The following is a 24,756-nucleotide window of genomic DNA, read 5'->3' as shown; positions in this document are numbered from 1 at the left end:
GAGTAGTGACTGTCAGTCACCATTCTCTGCTCTGCCCCTCCAGCGCTCACTGGAGTGCTGGACTGTGTAGCGGGCGGGAGTGGCTGGCTCAGGCTCTACAGCTGCGCTGTGAGAGGCTGAGCCTGCTGCCAGTCAAGAATCTGATGGATCCCGACATTTATCTGAATTAAACAGAATCACAGGAGTGCCTAAGTGCATTCCTGTGACCTACAGAAGTAGCATGGCCAAAAGAGCTTTACCCATACTTTTCCTATAAATCACATATATGTCAACCAGAAATATGACACATGTTATGCTACATAGTACAATTTGTATTTTTGGTGCCACCAGCCAGTGTGGGGAACCTCCGCTTCTACTGTGTGGGTGCCGCCCCCTTCAGCTTGCAGGCAGCCAATTCCCTGTCACATACTTACAAGGGAAGTAGTATAAGGAAAGATGAGAAGCAATGCTATGTGCTGGCCATAGGACTATTGTTTCATCTCATGTCTGCTGACTGAAACACACCTCTTAAACCTAGTACGATAATACCAAAATTCGGCCAGTTGAGCAGGAAAGTCAGAATTTTCATATGTGTACCGCTCTGTTCAACAGAAGCTGGTCTAACAACTGGCTTCTGTCGAACAGTCATGCTAGAAAACCAGCGCCAATGGCTGCAAGTACTGTTCTGTATATTCTGACAGGGGGGAGTTGGGGAGTACCCCTTGTCAGAATACAATAGAACAGCGGGAGAGATCCCTGCATAAGATGCTGATGCAGGGATTTGTCAGTTTTTGTTTATTTTTTTGTTTATTTTTTTGTTTTGTTTTTTACTGGTTGATTGAAAAAAAATTGAACTAGAAAAAATGTATACTAGACCTGTGTGATTAATTGTTAAATTGTGTTTGCGATCCAACTCCCCTCGTGATCTGAATACAGCATTTCCCTGATTCATGTTAAACAAGTGCAGAGCCTTTCTCTGCTCAGTGCTGTCAAAAGAAAAAAAAATCTCAGGTATTCTATCGAAAAAGGGCTCCCATCAGATAATGCCTCTGATGAGTGTGTGCATGAGCAGTACACAACGCCACTACAGCTGATATGTTAATCACACAGCTCATGTGCAGATCGTTGGAGGCACTATCGACAATCTGCAAAATGCCGAGGGAGAGCGTACTTGTCAGATTTTGCCTTGCTGTTGCAGGGTGGGTTTTCCGTGTGTTGCACGGCAGGTTTTGCCTGTGTCTAAAGGCGGGTTGCAACACACAGAAAACCCAGAGAAATTCTTGGTTCTATTAGATCAAAGGAATGAACTTCCATCTGTAAGTCAGGTCAGTTTAACCACTTAAAGACTAAACCTTTTTTTACACTTGTTGCTTACAAGTTAAAATCAGTACTTTGTTTATAGAAAATTACTTGAAACCCCCAAACACACACACACACACACACACACACACACACACACACACACACACACATATATAATATTAGCAGAGACCCTAGAGAATAAAATGGAGATCGTTGCAATATTCTGTCACACAGTATTTGTGCGGCGGTCTTTTGAAAGCAATTTTTTAGGAAAAAATATACTTCAGTGAATTAAAAAAACAAAACCGTAAAGTTTTTGTATAATGTGAAAGATGTTACGCTGAGAATCGTGATCTTTATTCTAAGCAAAAACATTGCGATAATCATTTTATCCAGAATCACGCAGCTCAAATGTATACTCGGCTTTACTGAATACCTTTGACAGGATGGAGGTGGGGAAGGCGAGGGAGTAAAGTAGGGAGGGAGCTCTCAGTTTATTCAGAAAGCCAAAATTGGCTTATTATACTTGATGCTGAATATTGGGATTCCCTAACTACAATTTGCAAACAAAAGGGCCCATAAGAAGTTAATTATCTCTAATACATGAATATGTTCTTAGTTTTGAAGGTTAGAAACCATAATCTAATTAACAATTTCATTAAAATAAATGGCTGCAAGATTGTATACCAAAGTTCTCAGGAAGCAGTATCGGACTGAAAAGATGTATAGGCCATCCATGAAGCAATATGGATGTGAGGAGGATAGGAATCAGGAGATGGAAGGCTGTAAAGACATGATTCTCTAAAAGCTATTGCAGGGCTCGACAAAACCCGGGCGCCAGGTCGCATTTGCGACTAGAAATAGCGACCTGGCACCTGGGGCAGCACAGCTGGGGGTATCCTGTCTCCGTGGACCCCCCCAGCGTGATCGCGTCGGGCCGTTCCGCCGGCGGCCGGTAATTGAGGCCGCGGCTTTGAGGCCTTCTGCGGTCCTATGATGCCTTCTGGAATCTGGCGCCCTCTTGTGGTGGCCGTTGGCATGACAACCAGCAATGTTAATGGAGCTTTCTCTGCCTGTTTTTCTATTACCTGCCTATCTCATTCCCTTTATTTAGAACCCCATAAACATTATATATATTTTTTATTCTAACACCCTAGAGAATAAAATGGTGGTTGTTGCAATACGGTCTGTCACACGTATTTGCGCAGCGGACTTACAAGCGCACTTTTTTTGGGAAAAATAATTTATTTAATAAAAAAATAAGACAACAGTAAAGTTAGCCCAATTATTTTTTTATATTGTGAAAGATAATGTTACGCCAAGTAAATTGATACCCAACAGGTCACGCTTCAAAATTGCACCCGCTCATGGAATGGCGACAAACTTTTACCCTTTAAAATCTCCATAGGCGACGTTTAAAAAAATTCTACAGGTTGCATGTTTTGAGTTACAGAGGAGGTCCAGGGCTAGAATTATTGCTCTCGCTCTACCGATCACGGCGATACCTCCTATGTGTGGTTTGAACACCGCTTTCATATGCAGGCGGGACAGGGCGTGTTTAAAAAAAAAAAATGTCTTTCTTATTTTAAACTTTTTTATTTTTATTTTTTCACTGTTCTTTTAAAAAAAAAATTGTGTCACTTTTATTCTTATTACAAGGAATGTAAAAATCCCTTGTAATAGAAAAAGCATCACAGATCCTCTTAAATATGAGATCGGGGGTCAGAGAGACCTCAGATCTCATATTTACACTAAAATGCAATTTAAAAAAAAAATTGTCATTTGAAAAAAATAAATAAATAAAATGTCCCTCTAAGAGCTATGGGCAATGACTTGGAGACGGGGGGGGGGGGGGGGGGCTGCGCTATCTTCCCCTCACTCGTCTCCATGTCAGGCCAGGGACAGGTCCGGATCACCGTTACCGACCTGGCTCCTAACTTTTTTAGCTGGCTCCTAGATTCCAAGCAAATTTGTCAAGCCCTGAGCTATTGTATTGAGGATCATATTAAAATTGCCTTAGGTTAGGGCTACGTAGGCAATTTAACCTCTAACTTGAGAATTTGATCTCTGGTGATCAAGCAAAATTGCGTTTTTTTTTTATTTTTTATTATTGATTAAATACTCCTCTGTAGATGTTTATGGAGAAGGAGGATTCGTTGCTGAACAATTGCGGCCAAGTTTTATTGGTCACAATTTCTTAAAGATTTCCTGCAGTAGCAACGCGTGATAAATTTAACAATTAATATTCATGACTTTTCATTATCAACTGTAGCTTGTTTTATTAATTTTAACCGAATTCATCCGATTATTAGAAAAGATTTGATATTGTTGAAAATTGCAGTTTCCCTACTGTTGATACTGATCTCTGATATAGATCTGCCCATATATCCACAGCTTGATGTACAACTCATCCTTCATATTTTCTAAAACAGTCATGGCACATCTAATTTTTTTCTGAATCAGAAAGGACTTGTAATAATCGTGTGTCTCCTTAAGAAGGGAGGATAGCATTGAAGTAGCAAGCTTTAAGAGAGCAGAAGTCATTACATTCTGTAGATTAGGATGGCACCTTTATAAAATGTACTTATGTTTTGTATAGAGAGCGTCAAGATGCAGACGGCCAAATGAAGGAACTCCAAGACCAGCTAGAGGCAGAGCAATATTTCTCTGTAAGTATTCTGTTTTTGTGAAACCAGCCAAATTCTTTTTATCTGTGGGATACACAAAGGTATGTTAGAGTCTAGTTGTTTTCAAACTACACCTTTCACTAATATGCCCACCATCTTGGCAGCCATGAGCAGGCCAACTGCACCTACTGTATTTTGAATCATTGATCAGTATGTCTTCCTTGTTCTATGATGCCAAATGGTCTATGTAGCTTATATATGAACGCTTGCAAACGAGATCACTTCTAATTATGAATGTGAAAGTTGAAAATACACTTTCACACAGGCGCATAGAGGCAAAGAGAAACAGAATTAATAAAGCCCTCCTTGTCAGCTTTAGGTAATCTGCCTTAAAACGGTTATAAAACTCTTCATTATAAAAAAAATAGCTGACCCCCTGGCAGGTTATTGTCATAATTTGCTAGCATCCACTACATACTAGCACATTATAACAGACTTGCATCTTAAAGAGGAAGTAAACCCAGATGCCCCTGCAAACTAAAAGCATAATGCATCGCATACTAGCACATTATGTGACACCTGCAAACGAAGCCTGCGCCGTCCCCACTGGCAGCCGCATCCATGTTTGCCCTTCTTCCTTCCGGAGGGCACAAACTCCAGCTCTGTGACTAGCCGGAGCCATGAGACGTTACTCCTGCGCGGGAGCCGCCAGTCACAGCACTCGCTCGTGAAGAAATGGCATGGGGGGCGTTTCTTCACAGCGCATGCATCGGCATAAACCACATTAAATTTCTCCTGCACGTTTAGGAGATATTTACAGTACCTATAGGTAAGCTTTATTTTAGGCTAACTTATAAGTACAACTTCCACAAAGAGGTTTGCAACCACTTTAAATGGAGCCCTCCAGCAGCACGCTGTCAGCGCTTTAGGCACTTTCATCTTTGCCCGGTCAGTATCAACCTATAAGTCAAGACCCCAGGCATTTCTCAGCAGTACGTATGTGTATCATTATGTATTTAAATGTTCTTACTATGGACTGGAATTCCTTTTCAGTCAACATCAGGATTGTAAGAAAAATTTGTTTCTGATTGGAAGTGATGGCGAAATAACTCCTATTCTTAAGCCCGGTACACACGGTGAGATTATCAGATGATAATCAGTTTCTTTTTTTTGGATGCTAATCTCATATCGCATCTGAACAGATTACTAAAGTCACGAAAATTCTCGTACGACAAAATAAAAATTCGGAAGTGATGTCATGTGTTGTAATGCATTTGTATTGCATTTTTGAACAGAAGCTGTACTGATTAAACAAAAATTTTATGATCTGACATTGTATGAATTTTTTTTCCGTGCATGTCTGATCATATAATATCAGATGAACTGTCCTGATGGACTCTCAAAAGCTCTGTGCTAACAATCCGATTATCATACGATCGCTTTGAAAGTGGTATTTTTTTATACGATTTTCTGATCGTGTGTACCGGGAATGAGTAAGAACTCATGCCCATTGGTGTCTCATAAGATGTTACACTACCACCCAGGGCCCAAAATATAACCCTGGTAGAGCACCTATTTTTTTAAAGCCATTAATATATATGCCATTTATGATGTGCTTAGACGTAATTTTGTTTTTGAATGGACTTTTAAGGCTGACAATTAATTTTCTATTTTTCCCATTTAAAGACCCTGTACAAGACGCAGGTGCGGGAATTAAAGGAGGAGTGTGAGGAGAAGGTTAAGTTGTGTAAGGACCTGCAGCAGAAGGTGCAGGAGCTCCAGGATGAGAGGTGAGATATCTGATCAGTGCTGATGTTAGATGTCTGTTCTAAATGTCTATTGACAGCAGATTGCAGGGTTTCAATGTGTGCAGGTTTTTATATTCTCTCTCCCATGCAATAGTCCCTATTCATTGTGCAGTTTATTAATTGTCTTTCTGCTGTTCCTTTCCCAATCATTTAATTCTGTCATTTTCTTAAAACCCCGCTCCACACATTTTTTATTATATTTTTTTGATGGAGAGAGAAAAAGTTAGAACCTCTGATCGTAATTTTTTTGGAGTCCCTATTGATTAGAGTTTTCCTAGTCTCATGGCCTAGAGACAAGGATGTCTAGTGGGGACATGGACAGCAACAAAAAAACAAAGAAAGATCAGAACCTCTGCAAGGTTTTATGTATTGTTTTTATTCCTGCCTGTGCTTTCATGTCCTGGTTACCCCTGTTCTCTTCATATCATGTGTTAAGTTGTCATTTGACAAACATGACAAAAAAAAAAAGCATGGCACATCTTATCTGAGTTGCTTCACGCAGGTGTGAATGTGGACTAAAGGTCTATTTTTCTTTTCAGAGATTCACTGGCAGCTCAGCTGGAGATCACTCTGACCAAGGCGGACTCTGAGCAGTTGGCACGCTCCATTGCTGAGGAGCAATACTCTGATCTGGAGAAGGAGAAGATTATGAAAGAGCTGGAGATCAAAGAAATGATGGCTCGCCACAAACAGGAGCTCGCTGAGAAATATGCTACTATAAGCTCTGTACGTACATGGGGGTGGGCTACTGTGGTGCATGTATGCGGTCATTTCATTGTAATATGTAGTTTGATAAAAAGTACAGCTTTCCAAATGAGAAGGGTCTGCCAAAACGGGACATTTTCTGGCTACTGCTATAACAAAAACTACGCAGTGCGTTTGCCAAATTTAGGTTGGGTAGCCCTGTCTAGTACCCTGACCAGTACTGATACGTCAGTTTCCCGGGTTTATAGATATGTGCTTAGTAAAATGCTGGATTCTTAAACAAGGGAGTCTCTGTTCCTATGCTGCAATCTTCATAGTATAAAGGAAACATGGTGATTGTGAGACCCTCTTTTAAAAACTGAGAACTGAAGGGCAGTGATCTGATCACTAGGGCCTCAAGAGACAGAAGCCATTTTATCTTAACCAAGTTCATCCAAAATAAAATGTTAAGCATTGATCTTTTAGGCCTCATGCACACTGGGCATTACCCTAGCGCTTCTAAACGCCATTCTCCTGGCAGGATAAAAGCAGCTTAAAACACGCCCAATGCTGTGTTTTGCAAATGCGATAGACGCGTCAAGCATTTTGATGTTTGTTCATTCCATTGGCCAGAATATTCCTTTATTCTGATCACTGAAATGATTGAATGCTGAAGTGCTAAACATGCCTAGCGTTTAGGAGCATTTTACAGGTGTTTAGGTACTTAGGGCATTATTTCTGTTAAACATTCCTGTCTTCAACGTGAAAGTGATGTTTTTTTCTTCAGCCTCTAAACGCCTATATATGATTGTGTGCATGGAGACATAGGCTAACCTAGTGGGGCATTTAGAGGCAGAAGAAAAAAAGTCAAACGCCCTTAAAAGTGGCGTTTTTGAAGCCCAGTGGCATGAGGCCTTAATTTTTTAATTGAAGCCTGCACAATCTGCTGCCACTGGTAGACATTAACAGTTTACTAAACTCTGCTGATATGAACGGACACCTGCCATGAATAGGGTATCTTTTTTGGTCTAAAAACTAGTACACACAAGCCAAATGTCAAAGGGGCACCGAAAAAGGTCTGCCGCTCATCTAAGAGCACTGACCGTAGTGTTCTGGAAGGGCGGCGTCCCCCTGTCAGAACGAAATAGAACAGCATAGGAGATTGCTAAATGAACATCAGATTGTTAGTACAGCGGCTCCAACCTGAACTGTCAGTTTGTTTGTTTGTTTTTTGCTCAACCCACGAGGCATAAGTCTAGATCAGTCTACAGATTGCATAAATGACAGTCACATATTCAGGGACTTTATGCGGAAGCTTTGCCATCTGCCTAGGTTTGATCAACTACTTATTTTCTCACCACAGCTTGAAGATGCTAACAAGACACTAACTACTGATGTGGCCAACCTGGCTAATGAGAAGGAGGAACTGAACAACAAACTGAAGGAGAGCCAAGAACGTAAGTGTAGTAGATGACTGAAATCCTCTCTCTGACTACCCGTTCCTGACACTGTTTGCTTATATCCAGTTTTTAAAGGGAACTAGCGAGGCTGCTTAGCCTGAAATTGATAGTTGCCTGCCTCTAGGAGTTCAGTACTTTGAGTCTTTGTGATGGGCTGTACACACAGATTGGGAAATTGAAGTCAGATTTTATGAAGCTTATACATTTTCTTGGCTATTGAGTCAAAATTACTAAAGACATTGAATCGGCACCACTGTCAGGCAGTTAGTGTGTTCAAAAGGAGACCCCAGCGATGGCTTACTCCCATACTTCTTCAGGGTCCCTTTCAACTTAAACTTCTAATAGAGGAGTTAACCCATTCCGGTATAGTTGTTTTCCTGTGGGAATATCTTTGTAGTATAGTATAATTATTTATAGTAGCTCCAAGAACCCCTTTAGAGCCGACTGGTAGTATAGTAGTAAACCTAATGCTGTGAAGGAGGGTAGGGGAGGCGCACATTATGGATGACTTTTCAGCAAAGAGTACATAAAGTGTATTATGTTGCAGTTAGGGCCTGCAGTAGTTGAATTGGCCTCTGTTACTTTTTTTGAGCCCACAAATGAGTAAGATATGGGGATTTTAAAGGTGCCAAACACCTACCATCACAGTCAATAAGTATCCAAAACTCATAAACCTTGGGTTATAGTTTGGACACTGGCAATTCTTTTAAGGACATGCCCCTTGGGCATCCCCCATATAACCCTACCCTACTCCGTGAGTCCTCAGCTTTTGCTAGTGTTCTAAGGTGATGGACCTCTTGTACCTTACAGAGAAATCACTCTCTAACAATTCAATCAACACTTAACTGTCTTCTAATATAACAATAGAAGCAGTGCATCCAGATTACTGCAGCCTCGGTAAAACCCTTGCACACAGCTGCTCCAAATGTATTATATGGTTTTATATCTTTGGAGCCTTTTTCTCTCTTTCACTCATCTACCACAGAACATACCAAGCAGATTATGCATAATTTCTCCAACGGTCTAATCTCCTAGAATCACTGTGGCAATAGGTTCATGACTATGATGTGTCTCCCTCCCAAAATACACTATAACCTTAATTTTTGCAGCAATTTTATCTGCTAAAATGACAGGCACATCAAACTGGAACTACACTGCACCTGAGCACCACAACCCAAAAACACCCATCCATCCATGTCTCTGTACTTTATTTTGCTAAAAAAATAAAAACTTTAAAAAACATCTCCTAGAATTGCTGGCCATGACCATCTTGAGTAAGGGCAGATGATTCATGTAGCATTCACTTCTGGAATCCATCTGATGTTCAATCAAACATGCAGGCAGGTGGGTGTGCTTAGCTGAGAAAACGTCTCCTCCCCTTTTGAAGACTCCAGGGATGCTTGGCATCATTTGCCTAGGCATGGAAACAAGGAAGTAACTTAAGAAATTAAAAAAAAATGTTTTAAACAAGTAAATATGATTTACATTCCTATCTATTTACTAATGCTAGCAGCATAAGGATTAAAAATACCTAATGTTAATTGAAAGAGGGAGGTTCCACATTAATCTAGTCTAGTTCCATAATGGAGGTAGAGTACAAGTAAACATTTATAAAAAGTACATTTTTATTTTCTAATATTGTAACTTGTTTTCCATGTACAGAGATTCAAGGTCTGAGAGAGGAAGAAAGCGGCATTATGATCATTAAATCACAATATGAGAAGCAACTGCTGACTGAGAGGACTCTAAAGACTCAGGTATTATGCCAGTTCTTCATTGTCTTATATTGAAATACCGGGTCCATCCAGTTAGTGGAAGAGGCTTACGGTTTAGTAAAATTCTTTTGGATTCCAATGACCTTATCTTACATGGCTTTAAAAGTGAAAGTAGTCTTGAATTTTGTAACAAAACTGCGATTCGTGCTTCCTTCACTGTGAGCTTCACATTTCTCTGCAGGCTGTGAACAAACTGGCTGAGATCATGAACAGGAAGATTCCTACCAAAGGTGGAGCGGACACAGACATTCGTAGAAAGGAGAAGGAGAATAGGAAGCTGCAGCTGGATTTGAAATCGGAAAGGGAAAAACTCAGTCGCCTTGTCGTCAAGTATCAGAAAGAAATGAATGAGATGCAGGCGGTAAAGCATCATGTTCTTTGTAGTTGACATCACATAATGGATTGTGTAGTTTTATTATTTACAAATGTTACTCTGTTCTTTTTATATAGGCGCTAGAATCGTGATTCTGCTGAAAATGTATATATTTTTTTACTTATAGAGCTATAAAAATGAATGAGCGCAAATTTAAAACCTCAAAATACAAATAATAATAAAAAAAAAAAAATCTGAATAAAAAAAATGAAAATGCAAAGGAAAAAATAGAATGCATTAGTAAAAACTAATAGGGGTTTACTAAGATTAATAAGGGGTTAAAATATTGTTTAAAAAAGTGTTTTTTGTTTTTATTTACACATAACTAACTTATGAATGAAAGCTACAATAGTTGCAGTGTATTAAATTAATGCAGAGGAAGACCTAAGCTGTCAAACTGTTTTATCAGTCCTGCAGATTACACGTGGAGAATGAAACTCCTCCTGTGTAGTTATCCGAGCTATGTGATGGTAGGTAGCTGTGCGCCTGATAGTGTGGCGCCTGTCACACAGCAGGACACTGCTGGTTATACAGAGAGAGCCATGGTCTCTCAGTGCAATCTGCAGGACTTAGCTGTCAGTTTGACAGCTCAATTCCTGATGGTGCAAAACATGATGCTGCCTCTGCCTTTCCCTGATTGATTTCCTTTAATAAACCGTTAATTGTTTTTGTGCAAATCTGAATCTATAGAACATAACCTCACCAACTAGAAGCTTCCTTGACATCACAATCCTAAAATTCCAACATTTGCAATACATTTTATAATTTACATAGATCCATTATATTTTTTAGTTGCAGTTTGAAATTTCTTCAGCAGGGGTGCAGGTAAGATGTGTAGCTCCTGATCTTGTTAAAGTGCACCTGTTGTGGGAGAAACATAAAAGCTGCTATTGCTGGCCTCCAGCTGAAAATGGCAGCTGTCAGGCTTCAGCACTGCTAAGTCACTGACCTGAAGCAAACCTGTAACAAATGAGTCGGAGAAAAGTCAAAATTCCATATGGTTATACTTTTTGGAGTCATTGATTTAGAAAGTGGTCTCAACATTAAAGCCAGGGAACTAGCATTTTCAGGAGAAGAGTCATTAATGGAAGCCCACACATTTCTCTTATGAGGGACTTTCTTTAAGATACAGAGGAGATGAAGAATTACTTGAATCGGTGCAGAATGCATTTCTGAATATGGAAGGAAGTAGCAGATTTAGGGAGCTATTCAATAATTTAGGGGCTGAGGTGCATGCGTTTCCATTTATCAGCAGGGAAGGACAAGGCCATTAAAGGCTAGGCCCAAGATTTAATTTTTATTGGTTTCCTTAGCTTAAAGCGGAGCTTCAAACAAAGGGGGGGGGGGGGAGTAGCTGATTTTGACAGGTACCTCCTCCCACTGACCGGCTAAGCAGTCAGAGCCGAATTTCTCTTTTTCCCACCCTCCCCGCAGTCTTCTGGGACATGTCACAGGTTCTTAGAAGCCTGCGGGACCATTCACAATGCGCAGTAAACACTCGGCTGTGAAGCTGCAAGCTGTCACAGCCCTGTGCCCACAGTTAAGATGCCGGAGACAGGAGGTGAAACTGGCTGGGGTGAGCATAGCGTTGGATCCCGGGACAGGTGAGTGTGTGTTTATTAAAAGTCAGCAGCTACAGTTTTTGTAACTGATGACTTTTTTAATTTTTACACAGAAGACTAGAGCTCCTCTTTAAAGACAGCTAGTCTTGATTGGGTGCCAGTTGGCTATCGTTTTATGAATGCAATACAAATGTACTATTAACTTATCTTGTGTCGCTTCTTTTTTTTTCTGCAGCAAATAGCAGATGAGAGCCAAGTTCGCATTGAGCTACAGATGGCGCTGGACAGCAAAGACAGCGACATTGAGCAGCTCCGGTGTCAGCTGCAGTCAATCCACATTGGTATGGACAGTACAAGTATTGGCAGCGGGCATGGTGATGCCGATAATGATGATGGCTTCCCAGGTAAGGCTCTTCCCACTTTAATGATTGGACAGCCTAGGATACACTTTGAAATATTTGTGATTGAAAAGATCAGTCGACCCTAAAATCCTGTTCAAATTTTTGCCAAATGCTAGAGACTTAAAACACCGATCAATTTCATATACATTGGTGGCAACAATTGTAGACACTCTTGGAAATTTTAATGTCTTGCAACTTTGCAAGACATTAAAGGCTTATAGGAAATGTTATTTTGTACCAAGTGCAAATGTTTGTTACTTGAAACACAATTTATTGCTGAATTCAATAAAAAAAAAAAGCAGAATTTTACAGTTGGCGGGAGGGGTCACGCCAGCTGGTGCCTTTCCGGGATCTCCGTCCCACCGGACATTGTTTTGTTAGTTATCTATTTGCTTGGCATAACATCATCTTTTATATTTTACTAGAAATTAAAGCATTACAATTAATTGAAGTGTAGTTTTCATAAATAATAACATTTAAAAAAAACACTGTGCAAAAACCACGTGATATAAAGAATTCCAAAATCCACCATTTTATTCTCTAGGGCCTCTGCTAAAAAATATATAATGTTTGGGGGTTCTAAGTAATTATCTACCAAAAAAAGCATTTTTTTTACATAACCTAACTTTTTTTGTACTGACATATAAACATTTGCATTTGGTACAAAATAGCCTTTCCTATAAGCCTGCAAAGTTGCAAAATATTACAATTTCCAAAAGTGTCCATAATTTTTGCCAGCGCTGTATCTTTTTCTTGTGAACTTCCGGGTCTTCATGCCTGCTGTGATCATTATGATGGGTCCAACACTTCCTGTTGGATTTTTTTATATTATGAAGAATGCAACAAGAGGGCGTGGAACGCACAAAATTGCATGGAAATAATGAAAACTTGCAGGTGGACAGGAACAGGGTTAAGAATTATGGCAGGAAAATATCACTGGGAATATTAAAGCACATAAGGTCCCAGGGACTGGTGCAACCTACCTGGCTTTGCCTATAAATATAATATCACTTTTAATAAGACTGACCCTAAAGATTTTATGTAAACATCCGTGGTAAAGGGATAGCATAGTCTGGTGCTTTCCAAGCAGGATTTGTTGTGCGCATGCATTCTGAAGATTAAGAGCTACCCTTTCTGGTTAAAAGAACGTAGACGTATTGTAATACAAATTGTAAACAATGCTGAATAAAAGTAGTTAATTGTTGAAAAAAATAATAATCTGTGAAAGCATCTATAATAATAAACCAGACTGGAACAATGCCATATCATTGTGGTCAAAAGAGTTGATGCCAAATCGCAAAGCACAATACTTCTCTCAGAATCCTCAAATGGGGCTGTCTTTTTTCCAGGCCTTTTTTTCATTTTTGTCGGGACCTTTTTTTCCCCCAGGCCTTGCAAAATTAAAGGTTAACTCCACTTTCATGGGGGGGGGGGGAGGGGGCAATATACAATTGCGACACAAGTCATATTGTATTTGAATGTTATTAAAAATTACCTTTCCAATTTGCAGACACTGTAATTTTCTGAGAATGCATTGGAATATGGCTACCTGGTGTTCTGTACACAGAGTGTGTACTGACCACCCCCCAGAAACATGAAACATCATTTCCTGCTTGTGTTATTGGCTCACCAATTTTCCCAGAAGTCTGCCTAAGATTCAAGTCAGATTTCAGGCATCCCCTGCAATAAAAATGTCATTTTTGGTGAGATACTCCCTGTAGGAACACGTCTAAAGAGATGCAGGTGCACACCTGATAATTATGAAACCACTCCCATTAGACCCACTTACCACAGAGGCACAAAGGAACATACAGGGATTACTTCAGAATAGCAAAAGGTAGGAATCTGCAACAATGTTTGTTAAAATCCTTGCAATGCACATAGATCACCCAGAGGGGGATGTTTTTTTTCTCAACAAAAGTGGAGCTATGCTTTAAAGCAAGGCATACATATGAGCGAATTCCTTTGGTTGCAGGAAAGAAATTCACTCGCTTCCCCCATCAACACAGACACTTCTGACAGGGGAATCCCTCCTGCCAAGCTATTGTATTTTCCCAGCAGGGACGGCTTCCCCTGCCAGGACAAGACAGTGATTATTGCTAGCAGCTGTAGCAGCCGGCAGGCTACTTGTATCCAAGTTGATCGATCGATCAACTTAGTACATTCAGCCTGCCCATTCATGGATCGAACCAGCCGAGATTCGAACCATATATGTCTGGCATTAGTATCAGTGGGACCTGTTGAGTTTTTTGCAAGTAAGGCTGCTCTGTTAGCACTTGCATGCAGATATAGTGGTGGCCTCCATCAGATGTTGTGTTTCAAATTTATTTCCCCCACTTATACTAGTTGCTGCTACATTTTTTTTTTCACATCCATTTTAGTTCTCCTTAGTTACTGAAAACTGTGTGTAGTAAAGCAGTCAAAAGTATGAGTTAGAAGGGCTTCCAGGACTGTGATTGCCAAAAATGTTGAGATGCTCACTTGTATTTAAGACTTGTTTGATGTAACTTTCTTTCTCCTCCCTTTCTTTTCTTACATCCTGTATTTTTAACTTCTCCTCTGCACTTCTTCCTCCGGTTCTGTGCCGGCTTCTCAGTGCACATCACTCAGTCCCGTACTACGGAGTCCATGTCATTCACCTACCAACGTTCCTCTACCTCTGTCCGCATTGGCACTAGGCCTTCCCGTTCTCGCTTGCTTTTCAACTCTGATTCTGATTGGGACTCAGAGGAGGAGCCCATACTATGTGCACAAGCCCCTTCAGATCCTGATAGCGATGACAATGAAGGTGACATCGCTATGCAACACCCCGCTGCACCTTGTGGCCCCCTAACACTCTGCTGCACTGTGTGATCCTAACTTGTTTGTCGTTAGTCCAGATGTAACACTTTTTCCTTGCATTTACTGGTGTGGAATCAGCATGTCACAAATACTGACTGCATGTATTTTCTACAGTGGCTGGAACCCTTTTCTACAAATTAAAATGTACCTGACAGTCTAATCAAGAGGTGCCATAAACCTTGTCAAATTGCCAGAGAAAGCCATATTTGGTGGTGTTAGTTGTAAGCTAGTAGTAGTAGGCTTCATTCCAATGAATAGAATTGTACTTCACAAAATGTTGGCACTGCATGTGATTGAAAGATACTGTACATAAACTGTGTGCATGTCTACACAGTCAATGTAGATCTAGACCGTCAAGATAAAACCGGCAGGTTTGAAAACCAGTATGTAAATAAGGAAAGAATTATGTCAGAATATGCTAAAACAATATAGTGAATAAAACCTTAGCGGAACAAGATATAGCGTCACAATGCTATAGGAAGGGGCTGTCCCACCACTACCAATCAGATAACCATTGGTTGTTGCCTTTCGGTATCTGACTGGCTGCTGTTTCTTATTTTATTACACTTTTATTGATGAATTTCTCTGTTCACCTTAGAATGGATGCAGCAATCTATTGGGCCTTTGACTCTAAGGGTTCTTTTTGCTCAGACACTGGTTTCACTTTTCATTCTGAAATAGGAATCCCCATGTTAAGTGCAATAAGCTGCCAGTTCCAATCACTTCCATGTTCCATGTTTCATTTTTGTTGGATATTCTAGGTAAGATGTATACCAGGGGTGCTCAACTCATGGCCCGTGACCCCAAACCAGGGAAGCCCATGCTCTGGGATGGTGGGTTGGCAAGCCCAGATAGAGGTCAATGGGCTTCCGACCCACCATCCCAGAGCATCAGAGTGCATGGAGCGGGTGCTGACTACGGAGGAAATGGGAGCTGCATAAGCCGATGCTTCCTCTTCCGGCTGCTGTCTCAGGCAGAATACCAAGCACACTAAACTGGGACCTTTCTAACAGCCTGGAGAGTGATATCAGCAAGAGCGGGAAGAGGAAAAGGTCAGTATATTAAACATGACATACGCTGCACTTTTGCAACGGGTATATTAGCATTTCTAAAAAAGGGTTGTTGGGCTGCTTTCACACTGATCTGCACCTGCGGGTTAGCTGCACTGAACCATAGAGTTATATACTGTGGGTTTGGTGTGCATTCTGAAAGCCGCAGCACATCAGTATGAAAGCAGCTTTATGGGGGGCTCAGGACAGTTAGAGCCCTTTCACACTGGGTCATTTTGCAGGCGCTATTTCGCTAAAAATAGTGCCTGCAAACCGGCCTGAAACAGCCGCTGCTGTGTCTCCAGTGTGAAAGCCCCAAGGGCTTTCACACTGGAGCGGTGCGCTAGCAGGACAGTAAAAAAAAAGTCCTGCTAGAAGCATCTTTGGATTCGTGAAGGAGCAGTGTATGCCCTCGATCAGTTACCAAATCACTTAAGTGGCCCTCGCTTTTCAAAAAGATTGAGAACCCCTGGTGTATACCAATTTTCCTTGGAACTTCCTATAAGCCACCCTGTGCATCTGACCTATCTTGTTACTATCTAAATATTTCTTTGGTGCAGCTGACTAATGTATTTGTGCAGTTTTTGTAATATGATGGCACACACAACTAGTTTTCCCATTTACTACTTTTTTCAGTGTTGTGTACAAATTAATGAATGCTGTGAAAGAAAATAATTCTGCCCGAGCTTTACAAGAGCCCATTTACCCCTTAAAAATAATAAGTAAGTCAGAAATGTAGGGGGCAAGCTTACATTTACATAAAATGGTTGGTTGGTTTATGTTGGCATGCCCCATATCTGCAGGCAGACTCAGAAATCCTTTTCCTGTTTCTGTCTCCAGCAAGATTACCGAGATAAGTTCTACAGATCCAGTCACCCTTTCTTTTGCAATTTTCAGATACTTTAAATGTGTATAGTTTGTGTGCTTAGTCTATTATATTATTGACTTGCAGTTATCTCCTTCTCCTGACTAGTGCAACAGTCCATATAATATGATATGACAGAGATTTCCAGTCTTATTTCCCTGTGACACATTCTGTGTTCTGACTTGTTCAAGCATCAGATCATTCATAGTGATATGCATGTGGTTTGTTGCTGTTCCTTTGTGTGTGTTTCACACATTTTTTTTGTTGTCTGTCCTACACTGTCAGAACATAGTCTCTATCATGGGGAATCGGTCACTAAATCTAGCCATAGTTGGGTCTGTTTTTTGGCAGATGTTACAAATATTCTTTATCTAAATGATCAACAGTAAACTAACACCTGAAGTGTACTTTGTGGTCCTTTTACAAGACTCGTATAGCTGTCACTTTACTGGTCAATCCACAGTCAGAACCCAGAGAAAAATAACAATCTGGCTGTACAGTGTAAATGACAGATGGATTTTTATTTTTATTTTAAATAATTTTTGGGGTTTTCCTTCCTTTATGCTGCCAAAGATAATACCACCTTAGCTTTTATTTACATCTGCAGTTGCCATTTTGCTACCAATGTGACCAGTTATCACATCAGCCATTTAAGGGCTTGAAAGTTCAGTTGAGAGTACATTGATAACCATGAGAGTGGTTATGCTTTGAATGTAGCGTACACTAGCTCAGTGATTCTCATGCAGGGTTCCGTGGAACCTTAGAGTTCCTTCAGCATTGGGCCATTTCTGCCTCTCGGAAAAGTTCCCACCGACACCATTGATCTTTTTAGCTATCTGTAAGGAGGTAATTCTTCCCAATGACCACAAGTGTAAGGACCCATCTTCCCACCATCACAGTAACGTATCATGAGATGTAGACTTCTATTTTTTAGCAGGGGTTCCCCGAGACTGGAGAACTATTTCAAGGGTTCCTCTGTGTTGAAAAGGTTGAGAAAGGCTGCACTAGCTGGACAAATGCAATTGGAAACACTGCAGTAAACAGCACTGGAATGTTTACAGATTTAAAGCAGAACTAGGCTCATCGATTTAATGATTTAAAAGCTCAGTTACTTTCCCGGAATGTCGGGAATGCTAACTGTTACATTTGATTGTGCTTTCAACCAAATTGTCAAACCATCAAATGGCTGATCACATGTGCAGCACCATGGCAGTTGCAGCTCTATCAGAGGCTTCCTTGGCTGAAATGGATAGAAGGGCTTAATTGCATAACAATTACTGAAAACTTCTAACTTGCATTTTCTTCTAGGAAATTATTAAGTTAGCAGGTTTCATTTTCATAGACAATCTGCAGATTAATCAGTGAATTAAAACAGATTAATCAGTGAATTAAAACAGAACTCCTCAACCTAGCCACCTCCAGCATCCAGTTATATCCCTTGTTGGTTGCTGTCATGGCCTTCCCCAGTGCCAGGTTTTCCACCACCTTTAAGTGGCCGGTGGGGGGGGGGGGGGGGGGGTGACGACATTCTGCGCATGTGCACAGGCGTCCGTAATTCCGGCACAGCCAGAGTGTGCCAAGAATGCACGCTGAGCTGTGTATATATGCAGCTCAGCGTACATTCAAAAGAAACTGACAATTGTTTTTATTGCCATGGTAGGTCTCTTTTACAATAATAATGAGTTGCCTGCTTGCCGTTTTCTAAACACTTGGTTTCGTTTTTCTTACCAGTCCTATTCACGTGACAAATTAGGGCTTGCAGCACCAAATATTGGGATCATTATTCAATAAAGACGATGATGGTACCAGCCACAGAAATATGCTAATTTTTGCCACTGCAGGCCCTAATCGGTCATGTAAATAAGACCTAAAAGCAGAACCAAACCTAACTTTCCAGTCTCCAGCTGGATGTTGCTACAGCACCCGCTACTTCTGAGCCAGGAATGTGTGCGATGGGGATATTGGCATTATTATATGGTATCACAGGTGTTCACAATCAACTTTAACAAATTATTGACAAACGCCGCGCATTCAGCAGTTCCCTGTGGTAATAGGCAGGAGAGGAGCCCTGGTTGCAAATTGTTTCCATTAAGGGACACTGCTCTGTCCCGTATGGCATGAAACAATATGCAGTTATATGTGAACAGCCGTGGCCAGGAAGCCATACCAAATAAATGATCATTTAGAACTGCATGTTGAGTGTTTACAAGGCAAACACCTGTGATACCGGCCACAGAAATACTGATTCGTGGTGGTGTATGGCCATAATTGGCTGTGTGAATGATGTACAATGATGCCAAAATATTCAAGTAGGGGCTAGTAGAATTAAAGGATACAATATTTGAGTGAATAACATTAAAGGAGTTGTAAAGGCAGAAGGTTTTTTTTATCTTAATGCATTCTATGCATTAAGATAAAAAACCTTCTGCGTGTAGCACTTTAAATCTTATAAAAGAATTATAATTAAGATAAAGAATGTACTAGTTAACAGAAAATTTGTGAGAATGTTCATGGCAGGTACTAGCGTTATTTCCGCTCAGACAGTAATCACATTTAGCTTTTTAGGACAGGTCTGATGCTGATTGGTGGTTGAGGAGAAGTTACTCCAGTTCTGAGTAAGAACACGTCAATAGGTCTGTTACATTATATACAGTGTAGACATGTCACTGGAGAAGTGATCGAGGGGGTGTACATCTCACCTAGGTTGCGACAGAGTGTGAGATGGTAAATCCAGGATGGATCAGTTTCTCAGCAGCGATATGCTGTTGAGGGGTTAAGTAATTTTGCCGGGCCTGGGTTTATATGGAATGGCAGGTAGGTTTGGTAGAGGGACCTGTCATTCCACATCCCCCGATCCAGTTCTGGGTTTGGGATCAGGTGAGCTTTTGATCCTAATTAGCCTGGGAAGGTAAAGGCTCTGCAAGGCCTGCAGGTGATTGCTCCCAGCCAGGGAATGAACAGCCTGTATGTTGAAGGAAGCTGCAAGCACAGACACTGCTGGAGCTAAAACCCACCCTGCGATATCCAGACGAAAAGACGCTGTCTTTATAAATGTCAGATAGGTGAGAAGAACCTGTTAGTAAGCGCCCAGCCGGGCTAGGTCTTTTGTTTATTTTGTTGTACTTAGAAAGCACGGTGTTGCTGTATGTTTTGTTTGCTGGACTGTTTGTACCACGAATAAACGCCAAGATCTGCTTCATATATTCCAAGTCTGCTGTGAACTGTGTCCAAACACACCCTACCCCGGGAAGATCCCTTACAATTGGTGTTCGAATGCGGGCAACAGACGGTTGCTAGGGGCAACGGTGTGGACAGACTTGGCTACAGCTGCTTATGTCCTGGGTGAAAGCTGCATCTAAACTCCAAGAACAGTCCAGCAACATGGAGGAGATGCTGAAGCAGTTTATGCAAGTGAGTTTGCAACAACAGCAGGCTCAGACAGAGGCCAATAAACGACATGAACAGTCCATGGCTGCACAACAACAACTTCTCGAGCACCTGATAGCAAATCGAGAGGCGCCTGTGGTTGCTAATCCACCCACAGTGGAGGGAGCCGCTCCAGAAAATTTTTTTGGGAGAAGGACTGTGCAGAAAGCGCTGCAAAAGATGACTGCTGAGGACGATGTTGAGGCCTTTCTAACAATATTTGAGCGCGTGGCTGAGCGAGAGAAGTTACCAGCCGCTGAATGGGCAGAGGTAATTGCGCCCTATTTAACAGGTGAACCTCAAAAGGCCTACTATGACCTCAGTGAGCAAGAGGTCAAGGACTATACTCGGCTAAAAGCGGAGATACTTGCCCGACTAGGAGTTACTACTGCGGTCCGTGCCCGGAGGGTACGCAACTGGAGCTACAGTCTGGACCAATCAGCGAGGTCCCAGATGTATGACCTAATCCATTTGGCAAGAAAGTGGTTGGAGCCAGACACTTCTACTCCTGCACAAATCCTAGAGAAGATCGTGATGGATCGCTACCTCCGAGCACTTCCTACTGACCTGCAACGCTGGGTGGGACAAGGTGATCCTAAGGATGCAAACGAACTTGTCAACCTTGTGGAGAGGTTCCAGGCGACTGAGGACTACCTCCGTGATGTTCCTGCAGCATCTTCACCTCCCCGGAGCGCCAGACCTGTGCCGTCAGCTGGTAAGAGACTTCCATCTATTGGGGGAGTGTGGAGGGCTGCTGATGGAGGGATAAGGGCTCAAGTGGTGTCTCAGGGACAAAAGACTGGTGATGGTCCCGGGTGGCTAAGGGGCTCTAAAAAGGACTCCTTGCCAAGGAGACCAGCCCCTATCCAGTGTTGGAGATGCCATGAGGCGGGACACGTGTCTGCCCATTGCCCTCTTACCTCTGAACCCATGGAATGTGACGCTAGCCGGCGCCAGTCGCTATTTGCGGAACCATCTTGTGCTGCAGTTCCTGGACTAGAGACTGAACCGCAAATCTGCAACATCACAATCAATGACTTTCCTGTTAAAGCGTTAATGGACTCAGGAAGCCTCGTAACCCTGGTGCATGCTAGCCTGGTGGCTGGGGACTTAGAGCCTAACAAGCATATGAGTGTTGTGTGCATACATGGTGATACAAAAGTGTACCCTATAGTGCGGGCTAAAGTCGGCACTAAACAAGGCACCGTACAATATGAAGTGGGTGTGGTTAAAAACCTCATGCATGATGTAATATTGGGCCGCGATTTTCCGTTATTCTGGGCTCTCTGGGAAAAAAGAGAAATCCCCAAAAGGAGTGAGGATACCTCTAAGGAGGTTGCCTTGTCCGCTGTGAATGATAAAAGTATGCAGGATGAAAATGATTGTTTTCCTTTGCAGGTCCTGGTTGGGGAGGAGGATCCTCCCACTGAGCAAAATATACTAGACTTAGAGGTGTCTAGGGATAATTTTGGGGCTGCACAATTACAGGACCCCACTCTCAAAAATGCGAGAGAGCAGGTTACTGTTATGAATGGGGTACCTCAGGAACCAGATGCTGAAAAAAGATTTCCACATTTTTCGGTGACTAATGATCTTTTCTATAGAGTCAATAAGATTAAGGATGAGATTGTGGAACAGCTTCTGGTACCTAAGCCGTACCGGCGTCAGGTGCTTGACATGGCTCATAACCATGTTCTTGGGGGACACTTGGGGACTGACAAAACGAGAGAGAGGGTTCTCCAGAGATTTTTTTGGCCGGCCATATATGATGACATTAAAAAATACTGTGAGTCGTGCCCCACATGTCAGGTTAATGCCCCAGTGTCTCATTTTCGCAGTCCTTTGGTTTCGCTCCCTATTATAGAGGTGCCTTTTGAGCGTATTGCCATGGATTTAGTGGGTCCCATTGTAAAGTCAGCTAGAGGACACCAGTATATTTTGGTAGTCATGGATTATGCGACCCGCTATCCTGAGGCTGTACCCTTAAGAAACACTGCATCTAAAACAATTGCACGTGAGTTGTTTTATATGTTCTCTAGGACTGGGATCCCCAAAGAAATCCTAACTGACCAAGGTACGCCATTTATGTCGAAAGTAATGAAGGAGTTATGCAAACTATTTAAAATCTCACACATCCGTACCTCTGTATACCACCCCCAGACGGACGGATTGGTGGAGAGATTTAATAAAACTTTGAAACATATGTTGAAGAAAGTGGTGGAAAAAGATGGTCGTGACTGGGATCATTTATTACCCTACCTCATGTTTGCTATTAGGGAAGTGCCCCAAGCGTCCACCGGGTTCTCACCATTCGAGTTGGTCTATGGTCGTCACCCTAGGGGTCTACTGGACATCGCAAAAGAGACATGGGAGAATGAGTCCACCCCATACAAGAGTGTTATTGAACATGTAGCACAAATGCAGGACCGTATAGCCACTGTAATGCCCCTCGTAAGGGAACACCTCCAGAGGGCTCAAGAGGCCCAAAGTAGGATTTACAACCGGTCCGCAAGAATCAGGACATTCAACCCAGGCGATAGGGTCCTTATACTAGTCCCCACTGTTGAGAGTAAATTCTTGGCGAAGTGGCAAGGTCCTTATGAAATTGTTGAAAAGATCAGTGAGGTGAACTACAAGGTGCACCAACCAGGTAGAAGGAAGCCTTTCCAAGTTTATCACATAAACTTGATCAAGCCCTGGAAAGACAGGGAATCCTTGGTGGCGACAAATACTGTTAATAATTTGTCACAACCAATCCCTCCAGTCAAGGTAGGTGATACTCTATCAGTGTCACAGAAACAGGAGGCTCAGGAATTTCTACAGAAAAACAAAAACAAGTTCTCTGACCTCCCAGGGCGTACACACCTCATCCATCATCACATTGAAACTGAGCCTAGAAGCAGAGTAAACCTTAAGCCCTATAGGATACCGGAGGCACGTAGGGGAGCCGTATCTGCCGAGGTAAAACGTATGATTGCTCTGGGGGTAATTGAGGTGTCCCAGAGTGAATGGTCCAGCCCAATTGTGCTAATCCCAAAGCCCAATGGAACTTGGAGGTTCTGTAACGATTTCAGAAAGTTGAATGAGATCTCCAAGTTCGATGCGTATCCTATGCCCAGGGTAGATGAGTTAATTGAGAAGTTGGGTAACGCCAGGTACATAACCACCCTCGATCTCACAAAGGGCTACTGGCAGATTCCACTGTCTGCTGAGGCTAAAGAGAAAACGGCATTCTCTACCCCTGATGGACTATTCCAGTATGTAGTGATGCCATTCGGGTTACATGGAGCGCCTGCAACCTTCCAGAGGTTGATGGACTTAATTCTGCGACCACATCGTGATTACTCAGCTGCCTACCTCGATGATGTGGTCATTTTTAGCCCTGATTGGGAAAGTCACCTCTGTAAGGTACAGGCTGTGTTGGATGCCATAAGTGATGCGGGGTTGACCATAAATGCCGAGAAGTGTGCTCTAGCCCTAGAAGAGGCCAAATATCTGGGCTACATTATTGGGAGAGGGTTGATTAAGCCACAGCTAAATAAGATTGAGGCAATACAGAATTGGCCTAGACCCCTGACAAGGAAACAGGTTAGAGCTTTCCTGGGTATTACGGGGTATTACCGTAGATTTGTGCCGAACTTTGCCTCAGTTGCTGCTCCACTAACTGACTTGACAAAGGGCGGAAAGACAGCAATGGTCACGTGGACCCCAGAGGCCGAGAAGGCTTTCCAAAGCCTTAAGTCTGCCTTGTGCCAACCACCTGTGTTAATCACCCCCGATTTCAGGCGAGAATTTCTGGTCCAGACAGATGCCTCTAACACAGGCTTAGGTGCAGTACTCTCACAAGTAGTGAATGGTGAGGAGCATCCAGTGACGTACTTGAGTAGGAAACTAACCCCGGCCGAGAAAAATTATGCCATTGTGGAGCGAGAATGTTTGGCAGTAAAGTGGGCTCTAGAAGCTTTAAAGTATTACTTGCTAGGCAGGAAATTCAAGTTGGTGACAGACCATGCCCCCCTAACATGGATGAAGTTAAACAAGGAGAGAAATGCAAGAGTGACTAGATGGTTTCTGTCCCTACAAAACTTTAATTTCACTGTGGAACACAGGCCAGGGAAATTACAGGCAAATGCTGATGCATTGTCGAGGGTAAGTTGTCTGTGGGGACAAAAGGCTCAGCCCTCCGGTCTGAAAAAGAGGGGGGGGATATGTAGACATGTCACTGGAGAAGTGATCGAGGGGGTGTACATCTCACCTAGGTTGCGACAGAGTGTGAGATGGTAAATCCAGGATGGATCAGTTTCTCAGCAGCGATATGCTGTTGAGGGGTTAAGTAATTTTGCCGGGCCTGGGTTTATATGGAATGGCAGGTAGGTTTGGTAGAGGGACCTGTCATTCCACATCCCCCGATCCAGTTCTGGGTTTGGGATCAGGTGAGCTTTTGATCCTAATTAGCCTGGGAAGGTAAAGGCTCTGCAAGGCCTGCAGGTGATTGCTCCCAGCCAGGGAATGAACAGCCTGTATGTTGAAGGAAGCTGCAAGCACAGACACTGCTGGAGCTAAAACCCACCCTGCGATATCCAGACGAAAAGACGCTGTCTTTA

The 24,756-nt window shown here is 42.3% G+C and overlaps 1 protein-coding gene across 4 annotated transcripts in view; it reads left to right on the top strand.

The window, feature by feature from the left end:
- ROCK2 (Rho associated coiled-coil containing protein kinase 2) overlaps positions 1-24,756 on the top strand; it is a 267,460-nt gene that overhangs the window by 215,090 nt on the left and 27,614 nt on the right. For 3 of the 4 annotated variants that reach the window (XM_077488794.1, XM_077488796.1, XM_077488795.1), the window contains exons 20-27: positions 3,881-3,950; positions 5,595-5,698; positions 6,256-6,442; positions 7,764-7,857; positions 9,523-9,617; positions 9,817-9,996; positions 11,806-11,974; positions 14,568-14,759. In XM_077488794.1, coding sequence (XP_077344920.1) covers positions 3,881-3,950; positions 5,595-5,698; positions 6,256-6,442; positions 7,764-7,857; positions 9,523-9,617; positions 9,817-9,996; positions 11,806-11,974; positions 14,568-14,759 — 1,091 coding nt within the window. The remainder of the gene's footprint in view (positions 1-3,880; positions 3,951-5,594; positions 5,699-6,255; positions 6,443-7,763; positions 7,858-9,522; positions 9,618-9,816; positions 9,997-11,805; positions 11,975-14,567; positions 14,760-24,756) is intronic. The other variant, XM_077488797.1, reaches the window with a different exon arrangement.

The sequence above is a fragment of the Lithobates pipiens genome, unplaced genomic scaffold, assembly GCF_037356315.1.
Source record: "Lithobates pipiens isolate NorthernLeopardFrog02 unplaced genomic scaffold, aLitPip1_a1.2 Scaffold_18, whole genome shotgun sequence".
Lineage (NCBI taxonomy): Eukaryota > Metazoa > Chordata > Amphibia > Anura > Ranidae > Lithobates > Lithobates pipiens.
Note: the sequence above shows the minus strand (reverse complement) of the source record. Positions and strands in the feature narration are given on the sequence as shown.